This window comes from Myodes glareolus, chromosome 4 (genome assembly GCF_982192425.1).
Source record: "Myodes glareolus chromosome 4, mMyoGla1.1, whole genome shotgun sequence".
In the NCBI taxonomy this organism is placed as follows: domain Eukaryota; kingdom Metazoa; phylum Chordata; class Mammalia; order Rodentia; family Cricetidae; genus Myodes; species Myodes glareolus.
In genome coordinates, this window is record NC_142029.1 from 64,096,319 (window position 1) to 64,120,845 (window position 24,527).

A 24,527-nucleotide genomic window follows, 5' to 3' on the forward strand; every position below is an offset into this window, starting at 1 on the left:
AAGCCAAAATTATACAATGGAAAAACAGAAAACATCTTCAACAAATGGTGCTGGAATAACTTGATGTTGACATGTAGAATATCTATCATCCTGCACAAATCTCAAGTCCAAGTGGATCCAAGACAGCAACATATAGCCAATTACACTGAACTTGATAGACCAGAAAGTAAGAAATAACCTTCAATGCACCGGCACAGGAGACAACTTCCTGAATTGACCACCAGTAGCAAGACATTAAGATCAACATTAAATGGGACTTTATGAAGCTGAAATGCTTCTGAAAGACAGAGAACACTGTCAATAGAACAAAACAGCAGTCTGCACAATAGGAAAAGATTTTCACCAACCTCACATCTGACAGAGGGCTGATCTCCAAAATATATGAAACAATGTAGTTATCCCTCAACCAAGAAATGAATAAAAAATGTGGTACATTTACACAATGGATTATCACTCAGCTGTAAAAAACAATGACATCATGAAATTTGCAGGCAAATGAATGGAACTAACAAAAAAAATCCTGATTGAGGAAAGAAAAAAATGGTAGGTACTCACTCATAAGTGGATATTAGATGTAAATTAAGGGATAACCATGCTACAAACCACAGACCCAGAGAGGCTAGGTAACAAGGAGGGCCCATGGGCTAGGGGATGCATGGATCTCCCTGGGAAGAGGAAATAGAAGAGACTTCCTGGGTAGACTAGGGGTGGGTGGGGATGGAATCTTGAGGGATCAGGTTAGGGGATGGATAGGGGAGGAGAATACTGAAAGAGTTGATTGGAAAGGCGGGACATTTTGGGGTCAGGTAGAAATCTGATGCCAGGAAAACTTCCATCTTCAAGGATGGCCTCAGCTAAGACCCTTAGTAATAGTAGATATGTAGCCTGAACTTGCCATCTCCTGTGATCAGATTGGCCACTACCCCAATTGTCATAAGAGAGTCTTCATCTTTTTTTAATATTTATTTATTTATTATGTATACAATATTCTGTCTGTGTGTATGCCTGAAGGCCAGAAGAGGGCACCAGACCCCATTACAGATGGTTGTGAGCCACCACGTGGTTGCTGGGAATTGAACTCAGGACCTTTGGAAGAGCAGGCAATGCTCTTAACCTCTGAGCCATCTCTCCAGCCCCGAGAGTCTTCATCTAATAACTGATGGAAACAGATAAGAGATCCACAACCAAACATTAGGCCAAGCTCAGGAAATCCTACTGAAGAGAGGGAGGAGGGATTGTATGAGCCAGAGGAGTAATGAACATCACAAGAAAACTACAGAAACAACTAACATGGCTCATAGCAACTCACAGAGTCTGAACCGACAACCAAAGAGCCTACATGGGAGCTACAAGTTGTGTAGTTTGGTCTACTTGTGGGACTCCTAATAATAGAAGCAGGACAGAGCCTGTCCCTAACACTTTGGCTGGCTCTTAGGAACCTATTCCTCATACTGGATTGCCTTGATCAGTCTTAATACAAGGGGAGGAGCTTAGTCCTACCCTAACTTGGTATGCTACCCTTTGTTGATGATACCCATGGGAGCCCTGCCCCTTTCTGAGAAGAAACAAAGGAGGAGTCATGGGAGCATGGGGGAGGGTAAGGGGTAGGGAGGAAGGAATGGTAGGAGAGGAAGGAGGGGAAACTTCAGTTGGATGTAAAATAAATAATTAAAATTAAAAAATAATTAAAAAAAAAGGTAACAGGTGACAATGGCTACCTGAAATGCTTTGGACACAGGTATATAGCAGTAGTTACCATGGCTCACCAGGTACAGGAGCTCCTGTGAAAGCTTCTCAAATGTTCAGAGCCTGCCGGAAGCACCAGAGAGGTGGGTTAAATGCTGACCCTGAGCATCCAGGAGGAGATGCAGCTAGACAGGAAGCATGGTTTCTGGACTGTTGCTGAGTTTCCACCCCAAAGAGGGAAACTAGGGAGTAAAGGCAAAGTCCTGGGTCACATGTTTTAGCACTTAACTGAAAACTTGTAACCTTGAACTTCAAGGTACAAGTAGCTGAAGATAAGCTGTTCAGTTAATAGCCTGAGGGATGGGGTACCTATGTGAGGAGAAGCCAAGGGAAGAAAGTGACCAAGTGACTAAAGAGCCTGAAGACCAACCAAGGAAGCCCATTAACAGATAGATGCCCATCAGAGAGAACAATGGGCCCATTTAAGAGGAGCAACTGGGCTGGAATGAAAACTCAGTCAGTAAAAAGCACTTTACATTGCTTTGTAAACACAGGGACCCAAGTTTATTCCTTCCAGAACCCACATCTACACAACAAAAACAAAACCAAACAAACATCAAATGTGATGAAAAGCCTGCTTGAAATAGCAGGGCTGAGGAAGTAAAGATGGGCAGACTCTTGGGGCTGGTGCAGCCCACCCTAAAGATATAAGGTGGGTGGCACAATAGGAACGACAGCTACGGTTGTTTACTGGTGCGTGCACACATGCGCATGCACACACACACACACACAGAGAGAGAGAGAGAGAGAGAGAGAGAGAGAGAGAGAGAGAGAGAAGAGGAATCAGGAGGAAGAAAGATTGATTGATAAGCAGTTAAAACCAGTAGGGGCCCTCCTCAAGCCCAAGCCCAAGGCAGGATAAGTACAAGGTAAAGCCTGAAGTAGCTGAGTGAATAATAGCACAGAACAACTCAGCAGAAGTCCCTTCCCTATCAAATGCCCTGCATTTCTGCAAACAAGAGCCACATGGGGGTACTGAGCACTTAAAATTCGGTGACTATGATCAAGAAAAACAGCCATTCCTTCCACCATATCCTTCTAATATATGTGTCTTAAAGAACAATTATAGAAAAAAAGCAGGGTTTGGAGAAATATTCTTCTGCTTGTAAAATCTCCAAATATTCTCTTGCATAATTTCTAGTGTTTGAAGATGATCTGGCCTCTCTAGATCCCTCCATGACACCAGCATGTCCTCTACAGGAATCTGACAAACGGAAGACCAAAGTCACTAGCCCTGGGAGAGAGAAAGAAGGAAGAGGGCAGCATAAGAAAAACTGGCTGGAAGACAGAATATTTTTCATCTTCAAATATTCTTGCAGTCAGCCCTAAACACTACACAAACTGTAGTCTAGGAAAGGACCTTGGACAGTGCTCTGTGCAGCGGAGAAGAGAGTGGCAAAGGAGATAATAATAAGGCACCCTTCCATTCCCACCTGCTACCCACGCATTCCACTGCCCCAGTAAGGATGGATTTGGCAACAACCCCCACTGCTTATGGTACCAGCTGCTTTATGCATTTTATAAACCCCCAGAGCTCTTGTAAGATGGAGTGAACATGAGAAGTAGCAGGATGTGCCGGGTTAGAGAAAATCTCACTCTTTAGTCTATCCCAACCTTCCCCTCCAGCATCTTTCCTATAGCTCAGCCTGGTACTCTAAAGATGGATCCTTAGCAAGGAAGACTACTGTTCTTCCCACATAGCCCTTTTCCCTTCACATACGGGTTAGGGCATCCTCCCCCACTGTTACTAGAGCTGGCAGGTGACTTTCTCCAGCCAATGTTGCACGGCAGCTCTAAAGACCGAATGAAAGCTTTTACGTAGTGCGAGCTCAGCACAGCCTTGGTCATTCATTTTCTGGCATTCAATGACACCATTTGCTCAGTACAGCCTGAACCCTAAAACTGGTGAGAGCCTTGGAGTAGAGCCCCCTCTGAAAGAAAGCAGACCAGACTGCAGAGGAACCATTTGTTTTCTGGTGAAGAAAACAGAAGCAGACATGTAAGCTTCATTGACGGCAGCTCCCTTGGCAGCTGCTGACATCCCACAGCCTTCTGAGTTGCTGCTGAAGAAAACTCTGGGGGGAAAAAAGGCCCATTTCACCTGCCCTTAACCCAAGCAGTTCCTATAAAGGTTCTAAATCAGGCTGTTGTTAGCTTGGGGTACTATCTAGGGGAGTCAGCACGGGTGTGATTACCGTTCTCTAGTGAGGACATGTCCTTGGGCCAGGTAGAACAGGCTGGTTCTGGGCTCACGAAAGCCTGGGTCCATATTAAGCACAAACCGGCCTTCACCAGTGCGATTCCCACAACCATTCTTCCCATTTAAATATCACCCAATAAGCACAGGGCCCATATCAGAGAGCAAGAAATAAGATCGACAGAAAGATATTGCTTCATTTCTGCTTAATTACAGAATCACCATCCCCAAAACACTGTCTTTTCCCCCTGAAAACAAGGTACTAACTATTCATAGTTGGATCAACTTGAAGAACCAGTCGAGGAACACAAGCATATTGACATTTCTCCTGTGGGAAAACAGTTCTTAGCAAACACTTAGACACATCAGCCGTGTCACAGCACCGCCCTTGATGACCCTTCTTATTGTAACTTTCCAAAGAACTGCTTTTCAACTTTTGGAACCAAGTCATCTTTTGAGAACAACTTCCTATACTTGAATGCTATAAATAATCAAACCCGGCAGATCTAACAGATTACAGGAGGAAGGTAAGGCTGCATACGGGCAAGTGTTAACAGATGAAAATGTAATTAGTATTAGACTAATTCTTTTTTTTAAGTGCTATAAATACAGTATGTCCCACTGTTAGTGCTAAAGCAAACCATCTATCAATTATTCATATGTACTTCCAGTCCCAAGAAAATATTGCGTACATAGATGCTACCCACTCAGAGGCTGAGATGGGTTCCCAGCTCGTGCAATTTAATTTTCCCGAGTGTGTCCCTAAGATCACTTGTCACACTTCTCTATCTGCACTATAATTAATAGTTCTCCCATATTTGTTCCACTTTAGGCTTGGCAGCCGAAATTTCATTACTAGATAAGCCTGTTTTGATTTAGATACAAGCAAAGTAATTACTAAATTCATAATAAAGTGGTTATTTGGGGTCAAGATGCTGATACATTCTCAGCTCACACTTGCTGAGTAGTTTATAATCACGGTAGGGGGCTGATCCAATCTATGCCGGGATAGATTTTGTGTGTGTCAGGTACTTCTGTAGCCACAAAACACCATAGGGATACTGCTTGATGTTCTTATCATTTTCTATGTAATACAAGGATAATTTGTAAAAAAGTGGGATGGGCACAGATGAAGTCAAGAAGAGGCTTTGTTTCCCTTGGGGTTCTACTGCCTCCATTCCTGGGAGTCATCCCTCTGATCTGGCAGAAAGGTGTGGACACCCTGTCTAACGGAATCAGGCATGCTGCCACACATCATCCCTGAAACTTACACAATGGCTTTCTGAACTTTTTGTTCCTAACCAGATGGAATGGCACAGTAACTTAAGATGGCATAGTCATAAGTCATAAAGACATTACATATCTGAATCTATTTTTATTCATCTGTTTATTTTACATCCCAGCTACAGCCTCCCCGCATCCTTCCCTCCAAGTTCCTCTCTCCCATTGTCCCCCTCAATCCTATTTGAATTTATTTTAAAAACCCATAGTATTTTAAAAGTTAAGTGTGAAGAGAGAGGTGGGTAGGTAACTAACAGTCACTGCAAAACCCAGAACTGCTATCTTTGAGCTGAAAAAGGAATCACAAAATGAGCAAGGTTCTTCACAAGGAGCCAAGAGGCAAGCATTTCTGCTTTTATACCCAGGTTACTGATCAGTGCTAGGGAAGAAGTATGTGCTCAGTTAAACGATGTAAAGAAGGGTGTTCTTGGTGGCATTCTTTTGTAGGTTTTGTTTTCTGCTTTTTGTTTCAGTTTCCCTTTTACTTTGGTGCGGGGTGCACATGGGAAAGGATTAGGGAAAGTGATGGGTGAACTGGAATGGACCTCTAGGACAAAAGACTCTAGAAAGAGCAAGCTTTGGCGGAGAACCTCAAGACAAAGAATCATTAGACCTAAACAAAGGGATGGGATTATGTGGAAGGTCAGAAACAGAGCAAATCTTGACAGCTCCTCTCCCACGGGAGGCACCAAAGCAAAGAGAGAAGTAACTCTTACATGGGCCCTACAGCAGCTGCTCTGGGGTGCTTCGCTTTTCCCGAACCACACCAAAGGGCATTTTCTACCTCATCATCTCTAGAAAATGGAAGTGGGCACGCCTTTCACATTGCTCATCCTTGAAAGCTCAGAGCTACTTAATGTTGATTTGCATACAATAATTATTTTTCCTTAATGAACAAGCTCTCAGCTAGATTGTCCTTCAACCCTTGGATGTTGAAAATTATGTAAGCTCCCTTCACAGTACAACAACACTCCCTGAGCAGGGCCCGCTGCTAGCTGCGGGACAGACTGAGGCGCTGTCCCACTGGCGCTGCCTGGTCCAAGAAGGCCCTGGAACTGGAACATCACAGAAGCCTCTTTCACTGAAAACCCAGGAAACGGTAAATGTAGGTTACCCGTAAATCCAGTATCTTTAGTAAAATTCTTTAAAAATGCAGAAAAGCCGTATATTCCCTACAGAGCTGGGAGTTAACCTTAAAATAAAATAAAGCACGGTCTTTAGGATGACAAATGCCTTATTTAACAGGCTAGCTGAAGCACATCAAAATTTAATGCCTCTGCCACATTAAGAACTTTCCCCTGTGGTTCAGGAACGACAGAATCCAAATCGGTCGACTCATCTATGAATAGAGAGAATCTTTGAAATGAATTTCACAGAGTATAACAAGCTCCAAGGCCTCATCTCCCTCCGGTCATGGAACAACTCAAATGCCAAAAGGGGCAGAATGAGTAGCTGGAGTAAGCAGATGAACTTCAAAACAAAGCGCACAGCCCTCTTAGACGGCAGAGAAGAAGTCCCTGGGCAGCCACCACCTACTCACCAGATGTCAGACTTGGCATCATAGCCTTGGTGCTTCAGGGCCTCAGGACTCATATAATGGGGAGTCCCAGTTAAAGTTGTAGCCAGCTCACACGATCCCATTAGCAGTCGAGAAACTCCAAAATCCCCTGGAAATTGTGGTTACTTTGTATAAATATTTTAAACAAACAAAAAAGCACCATAGGAAATTAACAACTAAAACTGATTTAATTTCGTCATATGTATCACTGTGCTTCGTGCCATTTAAAGGAACAGAAAAGTGACATTTTAAATTACATAATGGTGATCAATAACTTCAAACATATGTGCTCTATAGGAGAAAGAAGACTGAACAAGGAAAGGGAATTATACAACCTCAGATTCTTTATTATTTCTGGAATTATAGAAAACTAGAATACCTGCTGTTAAGCCACTTGAAGTATAATAATAACTAACAGAAGGATTCAAGTAGGATTGAATGTGGAGACATGAAAATTCACGAGCAGGGAGAAGAGTTTCATCTTAATTCACAACAGAGGGAAAATTCTAAAGATTTAAACTATTCATGAATATACGTACAAAAATTTGAACCAACTGACTTTTTAAATTAGTCACAACCTGTATTCTTTACTTCCCTAAGAACACCCTGTGAGATGCTTAGATAACTGAGTAACTATTTGAATGGAGATATTGTTCCAAAGAATTAAATATTAATAAAGCCATTATAGTGGCATTTAAATTATGTATGGTCACTGTTCACTGATCATACTAAAATAAGCGAGTGGGGGAATGGAAAGATGGCTCAGTAGTTAAGAGTACTCATTGGCTGCTCTTCCAGAGGACCCAGGTTCAATTCACAGCACCCACAGTTTCATAATCAAGCTGTAACTGTAGTTCCAGGGGGTCCAAGGCTCCCTTCTGGCCTCAGTGAGTACTGCATGCAAGAGGTGCACGAACATACATGTAGGCATGATGCTCATACACATAAAAATCATAAAACTTTAAAGTAGATGAGGAACCGACAGCAGTTCTTAAAACTAGCAAAACAAGTCAACTGTTTACAAAGCGCTCAGTAAAGGGGAGGATTGCAATGCATGCCTGTTAAATCAACCAGTCATGGAGCAAGGGTTTTATGCTTCAATTTATATCAGAAAATCACAGACAAAATAACTGGAATTTGTTGGTCTCATACAGGTCAGAGCAAACATTTTCAAAGACTGAAGAAGCCAGGGCTGGATTACTTCAGTACCAACTTGAACTATGCTCTTCAGCTTGCTGTGACTGCATCTAGGATAAACTTGCTTGGAGCTTTAGAGTAGGTATTTGAAACATCTTACCGATTTTAAGTTGATTGTTTTTCAGAAATACATTCTTTGATTTCAAGTCTCGATGGAGTATCCTCCTACAAAGGGGGAAAAAAAAAGATGACAAAACAGAAAAACCAAACCCAACTAGAAATCAAGGGTTCAGTTGTATAGGGAGTAAACATAGATCCACAGATTCAGCTTTCACTGTTTAAAGGCTGCAGAGCCACCCTTCTCATTCTCCAAGGGAAGAAGACTTTGTAAATGGGAGCTTTAGAGAGGAGGGAACTTGGAGTCTTACATTTTTACAAGTGTTTCGAGGGATCAGATTGTGCTGAGGGTTTTGTTTGGTTGGTTTTGCTTCATGGTTATTGGGATAAGGTTGAGGTAAGGTCTTACACATAGCTCAGGTTGACCAAGAACACTCCATGTAGGCCAGGCTGTCTACATTTTTGTAGCGCAATATACGTAGCACCCCATCTAGTAACCATACCCTCAGCTGATGGGTAAGTTATCACAGAACTTTATATTATTACCAGCTGTTCACATTCTGTAATAGCAACAATACTGGCAATGCTACTAGTAAATACTTATTGAGCCTTACGATAAGCCAGCAGTGTGAAATATGTACATTAAGACTTCTATTTCTGAAATTGAGAGAATCACACAAGAAGTCTTTTCCTATAAAGGCCCCAAATGCTGAACTAAGTTTACAAATAGGCATCACGAGCTGAGCTCATGATGTGGCAAATCCCCTGGGATTTTCTATGAAAAGAAACTGAAAACAGAGTGGACAGTTGGTGTTGACTGCTAGGCTGCCGCTGGGAATGTTGTGGTCTCAGAAAGCTGTGGACGGGCTGTAATGGTCACAGTAGAAGATGTCTGGGCAATGGGTCAGACGGTGCTAGTGCACACCCAGAGAGGCAGAAGCCCACACGTGCTGCAGATAGACAGTGAACAGACGACCAAAGAAGCATGCCTGTGTGCACACAGAAGGGAAGTTCATAATCTGAGGGAAGGACAGCGTTCACTCCAACAAGGGGTTCAGATATGTAATAGCTGTGTGGTCACAGAGGCCCTGACCCAAGAGAATCAAATCTAATGTAATCATTAACATCCTCTTCACTTATCTGGCAGAAACAAATGCAGGTTAGGAACCAGCAGAGAATAAGCAATGGTACCAGATGCCTGGGTTGTTCAGATAACCAAATGAGATACAGACTCTAAGTGCACTTCAAGTGCTTAAAACCACAAAGGAGATAAAAGAAAACTTGAAGCAGAAACATCAAAAGGATGGGGTTGATGAAGGAAATTGCCAAGCAGAACTTCAAAGGGAACATGTGACCCCTGAAATTAGGAGCTGGGGATTAAGTCATATGTCTTGGTTTAACCCCATTGAACACATAACAACATGTTCAGTGGGGTTAAATCTTAGATCCGTAACAAACCTTCCATGATTAGCTGTATTCACAATGGCTAAGGCATGGAGTCAAATAAGATGTTCTTCAGGAAGTAAAGAGTCAAGCCACTGACACATATAGACAACGAGGTGTCTATCATTCAGGGCTAAAAAGAAACAAGCTATCAACCCAGGAAAGGACCTGGCAGAAACTAAACACATACTGTAGAGTGAAATAAGCCAGTCTGAGAAGCCTATATATCATATGGTACCAACAAAGTGACATTCAGAAAAAGGCAAAATAATGAAGATGATAAATACAAGAGCTACTGCCAGAGGCTAAGGGGAAGGAAGACTGAATAAGCAGAGCCTAAAGGATTTGACCGCCAAACACTGCTTCAGTTTGATGCATTCATGCCACCATGCATTCTTCCCAATCCCTGTATAACACCAAGAATGAGCCCGGAGTAATCTATGGACTTTGGTGGTGGTTTGAATAATAATGGCCTCCACAGGCTCACACACTTGAATGCTCAGCCACTAGGGAATGGAAGCCTTTGTTAAAAGGATTAGGAGGTGTGGCTTTGTTGAAGGAAATGTGTGATTGTGGGGTGCTTTGAGGATGTAGCTATCAGTAACTTCTCCAGCTCCATGCCTTCCTGTCACCATGCTCTCTACCATGATAATAGACTAAGCCTCTAAATTGTTAGTAAGACCCCAGTTAAATGTCTTCTTTTAAAGGAATTGCCTTAGTCATGATGTCTCTTTACAACAGAACAGTAACGAAGAAAAGTGGTAATGACATGTGAACATAGGTTCATTGGCTATAGTAAATGCATCACTCTAGTAGGGAATGCAGATAAATGTTAACATATGGGATGGGTACAATGCATGCTCTAGGTCACAAGGAATATAATAAACCCTAAAGGACTCCACTCAAAAATAAAAGCAAACTAGAACCTGGAACCAGATACTCTAGGAAATTAAGACTGGAGGACCACCGTGAGCTAGAAGGTAACCTACACAACATAGGAAGGTCTCATCTCAACACATACAAAGATAAAAGAAGAAAGGGAGTATAAGAAGGGGCAAAGAAGAAGAGGGGGGTATATGAAAGTGGGGGGATGGGAGACCCTAGGAAGGGAGAGAACTGAAAGAGGGAGGGAAAGGATAAGAGAAAGGTAGAGAGGCATGGTTCATTTAAATTGTTAACCTGACAAAAATCTAGGATCACTGGGGAAGGGAGTCTCAAGGGGGGAGTGTGTAGATGAGGTTGACCTACAGACATGCATGCCTGTGAGGGATTTTCCTAACTGGGTTAAATGGGGTAGAAGACCCAGCCAGACTTTGGTGACACCATTTCAAAGGCTATGCCCTAGGATAAATGAAGGAATAGAATGGTCTGAGGGTGACTTTAATGGATTCTCTGTGTTTGCCTGAGGGCTTTATCCCAGCTTAAAGATATCCTAGCATAAGAACCCTCCCCAAAGAGGGTCAAAAAAGCCCACCAAAAAGTAACCCCTCCCCTGAGAAGGTCAAGACGACTCCCACAGGCTATTTAAACAGCCCCCAAAAGAATGAACATGTGGTCTCCAGGTTTTGCGTGGTCTCCCCTTCTCTCTCTTTCCTCTCCATGCTTTCCCAGGCCCACTCAGGAGCGTTGCACTAAACATGGGCGTTTTTTATTTGGTCTAATTTGGTCTGATTGGAATTATTTGTGTCGGTGGAGAGGCTTGTCTTAAGAAAAACTGAACACTTTGTTCTCTCTTTCTGGTTATGATGTAGCTGACCAGCTTCCTTAAGCTCTGCTGCTCTGACGTCCCTGCAATGATGGGCCTGGAACTGTGAGATGAAGCAAACCCTCTCTCCCCTAAGTTGCTTTTGTTGGGGTATTTCGTCACAGCAACAGAAAACTAAACTAAGGGAGATGAGGAAAGGAAAGAGGTGGGGAGTGTTACACATTAGAAGTCAATCCCTCCAGGAGATTCAAATCTATCTTTAAACTACCTCAGTCCTTGACTGGAGCAAGGTGATCTGCCTTTGATGTAAGTACCAGCTATAGAGAAGATAATATCACCCATTGTCTCTTAATAACTTGCCTACCTTCTTCAGTCACTCAAAATTACCAGGAATACCAAGTGACAAGATCAACTGGCCAAAAGCAAAATAAATGAGCAATAACAGCCAAAAGTTCCAAGAGGAATTCATAAATGATTGACCTATTGACATCACTAGATTAGTGTACATGAGGCCCTTCCCCAGGGTTACATGGTGTAGTCTGCAAATGTATAGTAGAGCTGTCTGCAAGCTGTGTAGTAAGCTCCATGGTTACAGTCTTTGTGAGTCAATGTCCACCTTGGAGTGGGCTTTAGGGTAATACAGCTGTCTTTCAGTCACCCATGATCTCGTTAGTAACCTCAACAAATCCATTCATTCACTAAGTGTTGCTGGTACCCTAAATCAAGAAAAGTCATGCAGCAGAAACTTGTAGATGATATTTCTCTGATCTTAGAAAGGAAAAAAAGAGGTGTGTGTGTGTGTGTGTGTGTGTGTGTGTGTGTGTGTGTGTGTGTGAAAGAGAGTGAGAGATCAACTTTATACTTTCTGGACCCTCGGTATTGTTATAACATGGGCAGTGTATGGAAATGTTTCAGGCAGCCTGGCAGCTACAAGAGAACAAGCCTGACCACACCAGTCAGATAACAGAAGCGGAAAGAACAGGAACCCCAGAGGACATTGCCGAGGTCACCTCAGTTAACCAACTCCTCAACTGTCCTCCTGGAAAGCAAAATGATGAGTCCTTCCTATTGATTGAAATATTTCGGATTCTTGCAATTAAAAGATTCTTCTGTTGAGTCTCTTCACACTGGCCCTATTGATTCTGGATCCAAGGAGACAGTGTCTTCTCTCTTGGAGCTGTAAGCATGCAAGGAGTCAGATAGTCTAAGGGTTTGGCTTTGTGGAAATGAGCTAGGGGACATGCCAGAAAACTGGCTGACAGAACACTAGGATAAGTTAAGTACACATAAGAAAGTTATCTGTGACAACTGGACAGGTAGAAGATGAGTTACAAATAGTAATTTATTACTATTCCTCACATACAAAGAGACATGAAAACATGTGAATTAGCATTATGCACAGAATATGCTAGAACACAGATTTTACGATCCAATGGACCGTCTCTGTGATGGAGGAAGGTTTCTGTAAGAGGCCAGCTGTCAAACTACTGGGGAACTGTAAAATTGTGACTTTAAGACTTTGTAGTTTCAGTGAGAAAAATGCATCCTGCAATACAAAGTCTTACTATGTCCTGGGCCAACAACAAGCCCTTTAAAATAGGTTTTTAAAAATCCAGGGAATAAAAAGGTAACAAACGGTTTAGACTGCTCAAATTTTTCTCTAGAAATCTCTAATAGTTCACCAATTGCTACCCCACCTCTTATCTACAGAAGTGAAAACTTCCTCTTCTTTCAGGTCCATGGCACCCAGCTGCTGTGTAAAGATTCAGGAACTGCTTGTTTGTGGTCAGCACCATGTTAGGATTCCATCTCTACCTCCCCTCAGGCTATTCTCCACAGCCTCCAGGTCTTTTCCTGGGGTGAAGAGCAGCTTACAGAGGCAGAGCACCATGAGGCAGGCTTGTGTATAAAGCACAGACAACCTAGCCTTCCTTTCCCTAAACCCTATGTAAACAGTGTCTGACACTTAGCTCCTTCCCCTGCTGGTGTATCTTTCACCTGGCAGGGGCTCACAGTGGCCTGCAAACTCTGCTTCCCAGAGGCCAAGGACTCCTTGACAATTCTCAGCCTGGGAGGATCCTGCCCTTTTCTCTGCCATGGGACCCCTTCCTGAGCTCCAAGGCACCTGCCTGACTTTCCTCATCTGTGATTTGATGATGAGTCTCCATCCTGGAGCCCGAGACAGAGGTTAGGTCCTCCTAAAACATCCTGCCTATGGCCAACACACCACAAGTCTAGACTTGGTGTACAAAAGTACTGACAGTATTCTCAAGAAGGGGAAAAAGGGATGTTAGAGTTCAAAAGAACATAGATGAAAGACACTTAAAGAAATACTCAACATCCTTAGCCATCAGAGAAATGCAAATCAAAATAACTCTGAGATTCCATCTTACACCTGTAAGAATGGCCAAGATCAAAAACACTAATGACAACTTATGCTGGAGAGGTTGTGGGGTAAAGGGAACACTCCTGCATTGCTGGTGGGAGTGCAAGATGGTACAGCCCTTTTGGATATCAGTGTGGTGATTTCTCATAAAATTAGGAAACAAACTTCTTCAAGACCCAGCAATACACTATCTAGTATATATCCAAAGGATGCTCAGTTGTGCCACAAGGACATGTGCTCAACGATGTTCATAGCAGCATTGTTTGTAATAGCCACACCCTGGAAACAACCTAAAAGCCCCTTGACTGAAGAATGGATAAGGAAAATGAGGTACATTTACACAATGGAGTACTACACAGCAGAAAAAAATAACGACATCTTGAAATCTGCAGGAAGATGGGTGGAGCTAGAAAACATCATTTTGAGTGAGGTAACCCAGACCTAGAAAGACAATTATCATATGTACTCACTCATAAATGGTTTTTAAACATAAAGCAAAGAAAACCAGCCTACAAATCACAATCCCAGAGACCTAGACAACAATGATGACTCTAAGAGAGACATACATAGATCTAATCTACATGGAAAGTAGAAAAAGACAAGATCTCCTGAGTAAATTGGGAGCATGGGAACGTTGGAAGAGGGTTGAAGGGGAGGGGAAAGGCAGGGAGAGGAACAGAGAAAAATGTAGAGATCAATAAAAATCAATTTAAAAAGTTGACTGACCACTTCTCAGATAAGCTTCAGACTAACCAAAACAGTGAGTATACTTAAATATGTAATAAAGAATAATAATACCATGTTAAAGAGAGAGAGAGAGAGAGAGAGAGAGAGAGAGAGAGAGAGAGAGAGAGAGAGAGAACACAGACACCACAGCTTACCTCAGCATTCCCATCCCCCAGACTTGGGTAGTACACCTCCTTCCTCAGCCAAATATGCTGACATGCATTCCCAAGCAGGTGCCTTCCTCAGGAAATGAGTTCTCCACGCCACTTTTCAGAAACTCGGTTAGATATCTTATCACAACACTTTTGCAAGCTGGCTGAAAAATGTGTGTGTGGCGAGGTGACACCAAAGCCACCTCAGGGAAAGTACATTAGCCTGTCTCTCCCACACTGGGGATGTGCACTAACATAAGCGTCAGCAACATTTCAAGATCACCAAGGCTGTGCACACCATGAGGGGCTGCCAACCTTCCCTCAAAAACCAAGGGCTAATAAGCCCCAAACCCCATCGGGAAGGATTGAGCAGCAGTCTCAAAGATGGCTGGGTGAACTGTGAATATTCCTAGGCTTTAACAGTCTCATTTATGTACCTGCCAGATGCTATAGTATTCCAAATTTAAAAAACAAACCAAATTAAAACATAGTACAGGAATGTTTCAAAGGAAGGAGCCCATTTTTCCTTTCCTCTGTTCCCTCCCTCTTCTTAATTCCCCTACCATTATCTTTGTCTTCTCTAGAATACTGTATTTGTCAAGGTTCTCCCCAGAGATGAAACCAAATACATGATTTAGGACTGAGAACTGGCTTGTGTGTGTGTGTCTCAGAAGGCCTATCACCTGCACAGGCAGGCTAGAGGCCCAGGAAAGCTGGGGTGTCAGTCTCCGTCTGAAGGCCTGAATCCCTGGGGAGTGAGCACATAAATCCTTGTCCAAGGTCAGAAGCGGGGAAGGGAGCCCTTCCCTCTTCCCTCAGTGGGTGGCACAATGCTCACACACAATGGGGAGGAAACCTGCTTTACTAATTCAAGGGCCAGTCTCACAGGGACAGATTCTCAGAGACCTCCCAGAAGCAGCATTTTAAATTGGGTATCCCATTGCTCACTCCAGTGGACACAAAATTAACCAATATTTTCACTGAGTTATTTTGCAAGGCATTGGAAACAAAGGCATAAAGCCTAACCTCTCAATGTGTGTGCTGTTTCCAATGTGATCCTCCATATTAACACATAAGCAATCTGTGTACTTTTCAAAACACACTAATAGATACTACAGAACATGCGTGAAGCTGGCATAATTTCCATAGACCTATTTTAGTTGGAAATAGTAAGTTCAAATCTGAGAAAAATATTGTGTATGTATGTGCTGTGTTCTTGTCCCTAAATATCCAAGTGTTTTCTGTCTTGTAAGGAGTACTACTTTGGGGAAGAAAGAACATCTCCACCTCTTTGCCACTGGGCTTGGCCATGTGACTTGCTGTGACTGGACATGCGCAGGCAGTCACAGGCAGTCACTGTGTCTGAGGAGTAATGAATGCTGCCCGGACTCCCTGATTGCCTTCCTCAGCCAGGAGCAGAGCAAGGTCTACTTAGGAGCTGTTCCTTCGGCCTGGGTGCTAGGATGAGAAGACACACAGAGAGGACCTGCGGGATCTCCCGCGTCCCTCAGCTACTGATATGTGACATAAGCAGCCCAACTACCTTCAGTAAGAATAAGCTTGAGAACCATTGTTCCGAAGCGGCGTTTACTGGACTATAAATATTCTTGGCTTCTAACATCACAATTTTTAGTTGTTTATTTTAAAAAGATCCTTTGGGATTTTACTCCTTTTTAAAACAGACAATTAAGTTTATTTTCTAAAGTAAATGTGTCTTGGGCCTGTAATTAATCAAATATTGAAAATTAACTAGGGAAAAGAGTGTACTATATATCAATGAACTGGAAAAATTAAACAGCATTGCTTCATTTAAAAGCCAAACTGAAGACAGGCACAATGTCACATGTCTGTAATTCCAGCACTTAAGAATGGAGGTTTGAGGCTAGCCTGAGCTATACAGGGAAACCCAGTCTCTGACAAACAAAAACTATTCTAAATGCTAAGAATGTAGCTCAGTAGTAGAGTATTTGTCTAGCAAGGCCCTGTGTTCAGATCACTAGAATAGCCAAAAATCAAAAAACTCAAAGCCCTCTGGAGACTGAATTTAGATGGAGCTATTTGTCTTTCCAATTCAAATCAAAATTTCCAAAGTAGAAAATAATTCAAGAGGGAATTGATAAATAATGTTAAAAAAAATAAGAGCTACATGTAGTCAAGAATTTGTGAACAATTTCCTGAAAAAAAAATGCACAAAGAGGAATCCAAAACCTAAACCAAGCATGAAAGAGTCCTGCCTCTATGTTGCTCTAACCGCCCTGCCTAGCAGCTCAGCTGTGCACTGGTGCCTCTGTGTCCACCCACCACCCACCCCAGCAGCTCAGCCATGCACTGGTGCCTCTATGTCGCTCTAACCACCCACCCCAGCAGCTCAGCCATGCACTGGTGCTTCGGTGTCCATTCACCAATGACCCCAGCAGCACAGCTGTGCACTGGATGCTTTTCTCTTCCCTCTTTTCTCCCTACACATTGGTTTCTGCTTCCCGAGCTCACCTCCTGTCAGAGTGACTTTCCTATTGCTGTGATAAGACACCATGACAAGACAACTTATAAAAGAAAGCATTTAATGGGGAATCACGTTTCCATGGGGTTAGAGTCCATGACCATCGTAATGGGGGAGCATGGAAGCAGACAGGCGAGGATGGTGCTGGATCAGTAGTAGAGAACTCACATCTTAAAACACGGTCATGAGGCAGAGTTAACTGGGAATAGTGTGGGCTTTTGAAACCTCAGAGCTTACTCCTGTGACATAGCTCCTCCAACAAAGACACACCCCACAATCCTTCCCAAACAATTCCACCAACTGGGTACCAAGCATTCAAATATATAAGCCTGTGAAGGTCGCTCTCATTCAAACCAATGTACTTTCTAAGCAAACTATACCCTAGTCTTGGTTTCAGGACTTTGATAGTATAGGAATCAAAACAAACACAAGCCCTGGTGCTTCCTCAACACTCACTTCAAACTCCCTCTCTCACTCCTCCACTCTCCACATTTTACCTGCGATAGTCGCGATCTCAGCAAATTGTATCCAACCTGTTTTCCCTCTCACCTTCCCAGACCACAGACCTCAAGTTCATCTTTGATAACCCCCTCCAGTTGCCCTGGGACCCTCGAGAATGAAAGATGAGTAGGTCCACCACTCCAGCCCAAGCCCTTATCTGTCGTAGCTAACATACCTACTTCAAGTTCAGTCATTGTCGCTCACCAAGCTCTTTATAATCCCCCCAAATCTCTACTGTTTCCCCTTCGCCTCAGGTCTCATAACCTCACACATGGAAAAATAAGATGTTTATGATTCATAACTCAGCTCTCTATCTCTTTTTCTGTGTATCTGTCTCTCTGCCCGTCTCTGTCTCTCACTCTCTCTGTGTCCCACACCCCACCTCTCTTCCACAAGTTATCATCTGATCTCACTGAAGCAAGCTCTGGCCACACAGCATCACTAAACCTCTTAACCACATCCACCGTCCAAGCTACATAAGGCCCCTCTTGGCCCCAACTTCTCTCTGCCCATATCTCCATCCAAACCCTCACCTCAAGAGCCTTCCCAACAGAACCTCTCACCATTCACTTGACCTGGATTGTTTTCCAACCTCTGTGTCTCTCCTCACTGTTCCTTAAACCCAGAAAGCCCCTGGGCCATCTTTCACCACACTCAAAGCCTACCCTGGGTCAAATCAAACACCACTTCTCTCAAGAAGCCTTCTTGAGCGTACCAAATGAAATACCTCTTCTATTCTCCTATAGATTATACATCTACTTTTCTTGACACTCTTATCATTTGCTGTAACCTACCCTGAAGTGCATAAATCCTGAGCTTAATATATTTGTATATATCACCCATGTAGTCCTCAACCCTGATCTCCATACAGAACAATTTCAGTATCCCACATCCTTTCTTTGAGTCACTTATGGTGTGGGAGAATTGTCTGTAATCTGTCAATCATATTTTAAATAAATGCTGATTGGCCAGGCAGGAATATAGGCGGGAAAACCAGACAGGAAGTAGAGGTGATGCAATGAGAACAGGAGAATTCTGGGAAACAAGAAGCTCCCTCTGCCATTCCTGCCCACATCACCGAAGAAGCAACATGTGAACTGACAGCTGGAAAAGGTACCAAGCCTTATGACTAACACAGACAAGAACTATGGGTTATTGTAAGATGTAAGAATTAGTTAATAAGAAGGCTGAGCTAATGGGCCAATCAGTTTTATAACTTATGGAGATCTCTGTGTGATTTTCTTGGGGATTTGCCAGCTGTGGGGTACTGGGCAGGACAGAAACCCCAACAAGCCGGCCCTCATGTTACACACTTACAGTAAACTCCCAAGGGTGCTCTCTATTGTGACTCACCATCAGTTGAATTCATTTTAGTTTGAACTTAGAGTTGAACAATCACACAATAATGTGCACCAATCTACATCCATCTTCTTTCATCCTACATTGTATATTGGAGAGTCATCCAGATCATACATTATTGCTGGTGTGTTATTTTTATTACAGGCTAGTATTTCACTATATAATGATACAGTTTATTTAATCATTCCATTGTAGACAAAGATTTAAGAGTGCATTAGTCATTATAAAAAAAAGACATCTACAATCATTTTTGTCTACCTATTGATGATCAGGCCTCATCTCTCTGCTTTTGATTTTTGTGTCAGTCCATATCATTTATACAAAAGAATGCATTTTGTTATGACATTTCCACACCTGCATCTAGTAGACTTTGATCATTCTTATCCCTTTCCTCCCCTTCCGCTCCCACTGATCTTCTCAATAGGCTCCTCCTACTTTCATGTCCTTTTATAAAAATCTAGATTCTACAGGTGGGAGAAAGCATATGGCATTTTTCTAAGTCTGGTGTCACCTGATTTGATTATCTCTGACTCCATCCAATTTCCTGCAAATGACACATGGTTCTTTACTATGCCTGTTAAACCCATCATGTATATAGATACTAAGTTTTCTTTACCCATCACCCCATTGAGGGATATCTTTCATGATTCCACAACTTGATCATGTGTCAGTGTCAGAGACAGCATGAGTACAGGTCTGTCTACTGTATATTCACTATGATTCTTCTGGTCTATATACAAAAGATCATCACTCATCCCTGACCCCCCTCCAAGGAATAGAACCACTATTTGTATGCTTGGCCTAGTAAGCATCACACATTTCCCCAAAGCATTTCTACCAGTGGCCACCCCACAAATAATGTGACAAATGTCAAGTTGCTCTGCATCCTTGCCAACATATGTGATTGTTACATTTTAAGAACCCTGTCTGCTGGCTGCGCCCTTATGCCTGTATTTAATTATTACCACAGATGATAATGTTATAGAAGCTTCTTGTGTTCATTAGTTTCCAGTGTGCACACCCTACGAAACAAGCAGTGACAGTCCGTTCCTTGTTACTGGCTTACAGATGAAAAAACAAGGCTCAGAGATGTCAAGCAGCTTGTCATGGTCTGTCATTCAGTGAAGACAGTGACTCTGTATAGCCTCCTGCCTTGCAGCTATGACATCGTTAAGATTTTATCACTCACAGTTAACTGTTCTCTGAGCTTAGAACTTACTTTTAATTTAGTGCTATTACACGCATAAAGTGAATTAAAACATAAAATTAGCATTGCATATGCATAAGAAGCTTATAGTGATTGGATACAATATAATGATTTAGTGACACCATCATTTTTCATCTGAATCACAAAGAATAGAATTTCAGATCCACAGATTCAGTAACATATAGATATATATGTAGCCCTGCTGAATGACTCTACAAATAGTGACAGACTGAAAATGGCAATTTTCCCTTTGGAGGTTGTTTTTAAACTCATTTTTTCTTAACTATCACTAAGTAATCTGAAGCACATCAAAAACATTTGGAGAATGTGCTCGGAGTATATTTTATACTGACATGGGTATAGCCTTATGTAACCCTGTTTAACAAAACTAAAATAACAAAATTGAAAAGAATAAAAAATAAATCAAGTCAACCAGATTCCAATTGTCTATTTGCACACAGAACAGCACCCACAGTGGGATCTTTGATGGTAATGTTTTATAATTACATCCTTGATGCAATAAGCCAACAATACGCTAACAAGCAGTGGGACAGGAAAGACAGGAAGGAGAGAAAAAGGGAGGAAAGAGGGAGATGGGGAGGAGGGAAGATGCTATCAATGTGAGTGGACATGCTAAGCAGCTGACCGTCTACAGCTTCAGACTGCTTACTAAACATTCTGTGATATTTCATCATCATCTCAGGATATCACCTCAGAGATGGTTGGGAATTATGCTGAATTAGTCACATCTGTGTCACCGAGCGTGTGTTTCAGCAGATACACGGCCAGCTGCAGGGGATTCTGACTACTTTTTATACTATCAGACCACAGATGACACATGTAAGCAATGCCCCGGCCTTGGTGTGCCCACAGATTATCACTATCACTCAAGATGGCTGTTGCTGGGTGTCCCACTCACTCCCGCAGTGAGCATGCCATGACCACCCACTTTGCAAGAGTCTCTTCTTACAAATTCATGGGTACCATTTGATGAGTCTAAAAAGATTTAGCACCTTAACATCTGAAAAGATCATACAATGTTTTAAAATGTATTGTTGAGGCAAATTCCATAAACAAGAATGGCAAGTAACCGAAACACGGAGGATACACTTTTTGACTATTGCTTAACATTTTATAGCAAAACTGACTTTTAGTTTGGATATTTATCTGCCATGACCTGCTAATGATGCCTGAGTTCACAGAAGATGGTTAGATAAGGCACCCACCATACTCAATACAGTTTCTGCTACATTGAGGATCAACTTGGTTTCTAGAACTGAAAAAAAAAAAGTGGGAAATATGGCTCAGTGCGTAAAGTGCTGACTGTACAAACATGAGGACCTGGGTTCAAATCCCAAATATCTACATAAAAAAAGCTGAATATAGAAACCCCTGTCTGTAAACTGAGCCATCTGACATGATAGCAGATAAGGGAGGAGACTCAAAGGCCAATAGGCCTGGAATATTCAGCATAGAAGATGAGCCATTCAATCGCAGACAAGGTGAAAGGTAAGGACTTACACCAAAGGCTGTCCTCCTCACCTGAGCTGTGGCATGCACACATCTGCACACATCTGCACACACCTGCACTCACATACACACAACTGATATAAATAAATATTATGTGAGTAAATAATTAATCAACAGTTTCCTCAAAAAAAAAAGTCATACTATAAAATAGTACAGATGTTGGCTGTGGTCATTCATCTTCTGAACATGTTTGCTTTCAAATCAATGAAAAATATTCACCTTTCAAGTTCAGACATGAGCATTAAAAACTATACCCTGTGCCCAGAAGCAAGTCAACATACCTCTCGTGCATATAATCAACTCCAAGTAACAACTGGATAAACCATTCCACAATCTGATTTTCAGGAAAGATTTTCCCAGCTTCTTTATATTCCTGAATTTTATAGTCCAGATCTCGGCCCTGAAACAAAATAACATAATCTTTCATACTGTTATAGATAAAGATTTGACACCAAGTTCTGTCAACAATGTAAGGCAGGCAGGCCCAAGATGGAGTCACCTAAGAGGACACCAAGATGGATAGCCCAGTACGGGCCAGCCCCTCTGGGGAAATGGAAACTGAATGATCTGCACATCTCAGAAGCCATCTGACTCTGCCTTCCTATCAACCAGAGGACCCGTCCTCCTAAAAACGTCGTCACTCCCACAGAAATACAAACAGAGCTCTTATTCCTAGTGTCGGCAGTTAACAAGTGAAGTCTGCCATCGCTCCTCCAGTTCATGTCCATCTAACCGGGTTTATCTTTGCCATTAAACAAGGAAAAAACAAACCATATAGTGGAGAAATGGTATCAGGTATAACATCCATATGACACCCCCTGAATCTGTGTTCATATAAGACTATGAATAACGTTCCTAGTACCCTAATTTTGCATACAGAACCCTAACATAAGGGAAAGTTAAAAATGGAAGACAATAAATTCAAATCAGAGATATTAATTGAATTACAGTGATGTTTGCAGGAAATGAAATTGGTATCGGCATGGGTACTCTTTTGTACATGTTGACTGCCATGGGATACTCTTTTGAATTTTAACTTATTTTGTTGTATTTTTGATGTGTGTATAAATGGGGCATATGTGTGGTATAGCTGGAGGTCAGAGGACAATTTCAAGAGAAGATTCTGTCCTTCCACTGTGGGGTTTTAGGGACTGAACTCAGGCCATCAGATGTGTGGCGTAAGTGCTACTCCTCACTGAGCCAACTTGCAGCCCCAGATTATTTTGAGTCTGGCATGGACAGACAGTGTCTTGGAGTGAGTGAGTTTCCCCTTCTCTATTAAACCCCAGCACACCCCTCAGGAATACAGGGGCTGGTGGTGAGCGCACGGCTGTACACACAACAGTGAAGCATTCGGTCACTCTAGTGTTGATAAAATAACAGTAATTAAAATTAAGGCCAGAAACTGACAATCATGAATGCCTCAATTTGCCTGGCAGTGTCTGATGTGACTCTGATGGCAATATGTCTTAATATATTTTAATTGCCACAGAAAACAAAACATAAAGTGTTAAATTCTCTTAGAGAAACCATACACCTCAAAATTTTTACATTAAAACACTGAAAGATTAAAGCTTGTTTGATATATGTCCTTGGAAGAAAAGGCGAGGAAAAATGTTCTTTGTGGGATGAGAGGCACAGGTCCATGGAGTGTACAAGAGGTGCCAGCCATGTCCATGGCATAAGAGGAAAATGAAGCCATACACAGACTATGGAAGTCCTCCTCAGCGGCAGAGCAAAGGTATTTCTAGCCAATAAGGCAACTGGGAGAGATTACTTGTAATCAAACAACATGTGGTCATCTGACTAACTGCTTGTAATGCAGTGTTTAATTTCCTTTCAGTGCAATGTGTAAATATTTGCTTAGAATTTTCTCTTTTCAAATCAAGAAATAAGAAGTCAAAAGCATATCACACATTCAAAAGCAGGCTTGATGAAATGGTCTTCTTTGCTGGATTTTCTAGGCCAAGGAGATCAAAGCTTCTTGGAATTAAAAAATGAAGTGAATTAATACTTAACTCTTGGCAATAAAAAGAGAGAGAAACCAGTTCCCATGTCTTTCTCCAGTACTCACTTTCCAACCATGGCATGTCTCAGAGTTCTAGGTCAGCACACAAATTGTGCAGAAATAGGATTTCTGCAAGTTGCACAAAAAAAGTTGTATTTTTTTTTTGTTTTTTGTTGTTTTTTTTTTTAGGCTCTGCCAACATTTTATTATTTGACTATTTTAGGAAAATATTTCTGTCAAATTTCATAATTTTAATAAGATCAAAATGCTTTGGACCAAGATCTTACAATAATATGAAGGGACTGCTTTCATGGCTGTTGTGAAAGCCAGTCCTTCTTTTTCAATATTCTATGTTACTTGAAAGATTTCAAAGTATTTTTGACAGTGGATCATTGTGGCTTCCTAAAGAATGGATGAGAAAGTCCTTCAGACAAAAGGTAACCCATGTTTACTACACTCTATTAACAGTTTTATATTCCCATCCAACGACTCAAACTCTGACCACAGCAAACATTTCTAATGTCAGAAAAACAGTGTTTCACCTCCTGGGGAGTGAGAGAGAAAGAGAAAGATGGACAGATGCATGAACCCTAAAAATATATAAATGAGGGGCGAGAGTGAGAGCTCAGTTGGTAAATTGTTTGCTGTGAAATCCTGAGGACACGAGTTTGATCCCCAAAATGCACATGAAGAAGCAGGGAATGGTGATAGGTAATCACAACCCCAGTGCTGGTGCTGGGGTGGTAGGGACAGGGAGGTCCCTGGGGCTTGATCACCAACCAGTCTGGCCTAATTGGTGAGTTTCAAGTCATTAAGAGTCCCCCAAATTAACAAGGTAAAGGCTTCTAAAGAACAGCAGGTTGTCTTCTAGCCTCCAAACAAATGTACAGAGAGAGAGAGAGAGAGAGAGAGAGAGAGAGAGAGACACAATGCATACACACAGGCATACACACTGCACACACAGGCATGTACAC

At 42.1% G+C, this 24,527-nt stretch overlaps 1 protein-coding gene across 2 annotated transcripts in view; it reads right to left on the reverse strand.

Annotated features, from left to right (window-relative positions):
* The window catches only part of Nek11 (NIMA related kinase 11), a 238,308-nt gene that overhangs the window by 137,775 nt on the left and 76,006 nt on the right, over nucleotides 1-24,527 (reverse strand). For both annotated transcript variants that reach the window (XM_048416923.3, XM_048416924.3), the window contains exons 4-6: nucleotides 21,827-21,945; nucleotides 8,080-8,144; nucleotides 6,765-6,891 (exon numbers count right to left, since the gene is read on the reverse strand). In XM_048416923.3, the coding sequence (XP_048272880.3) occupies nucleotides 6,765-6,891; nucleotides 8,080-8,144; nucleotides 21,827-21,945 (311 nt within the window). The remainder of the gene's footprint in view (nucleotides 1-6,764; nucleotides 6,892-8,079; nucleotides 8,145-21,826; nucleotides 21,946-24,527) is intronic.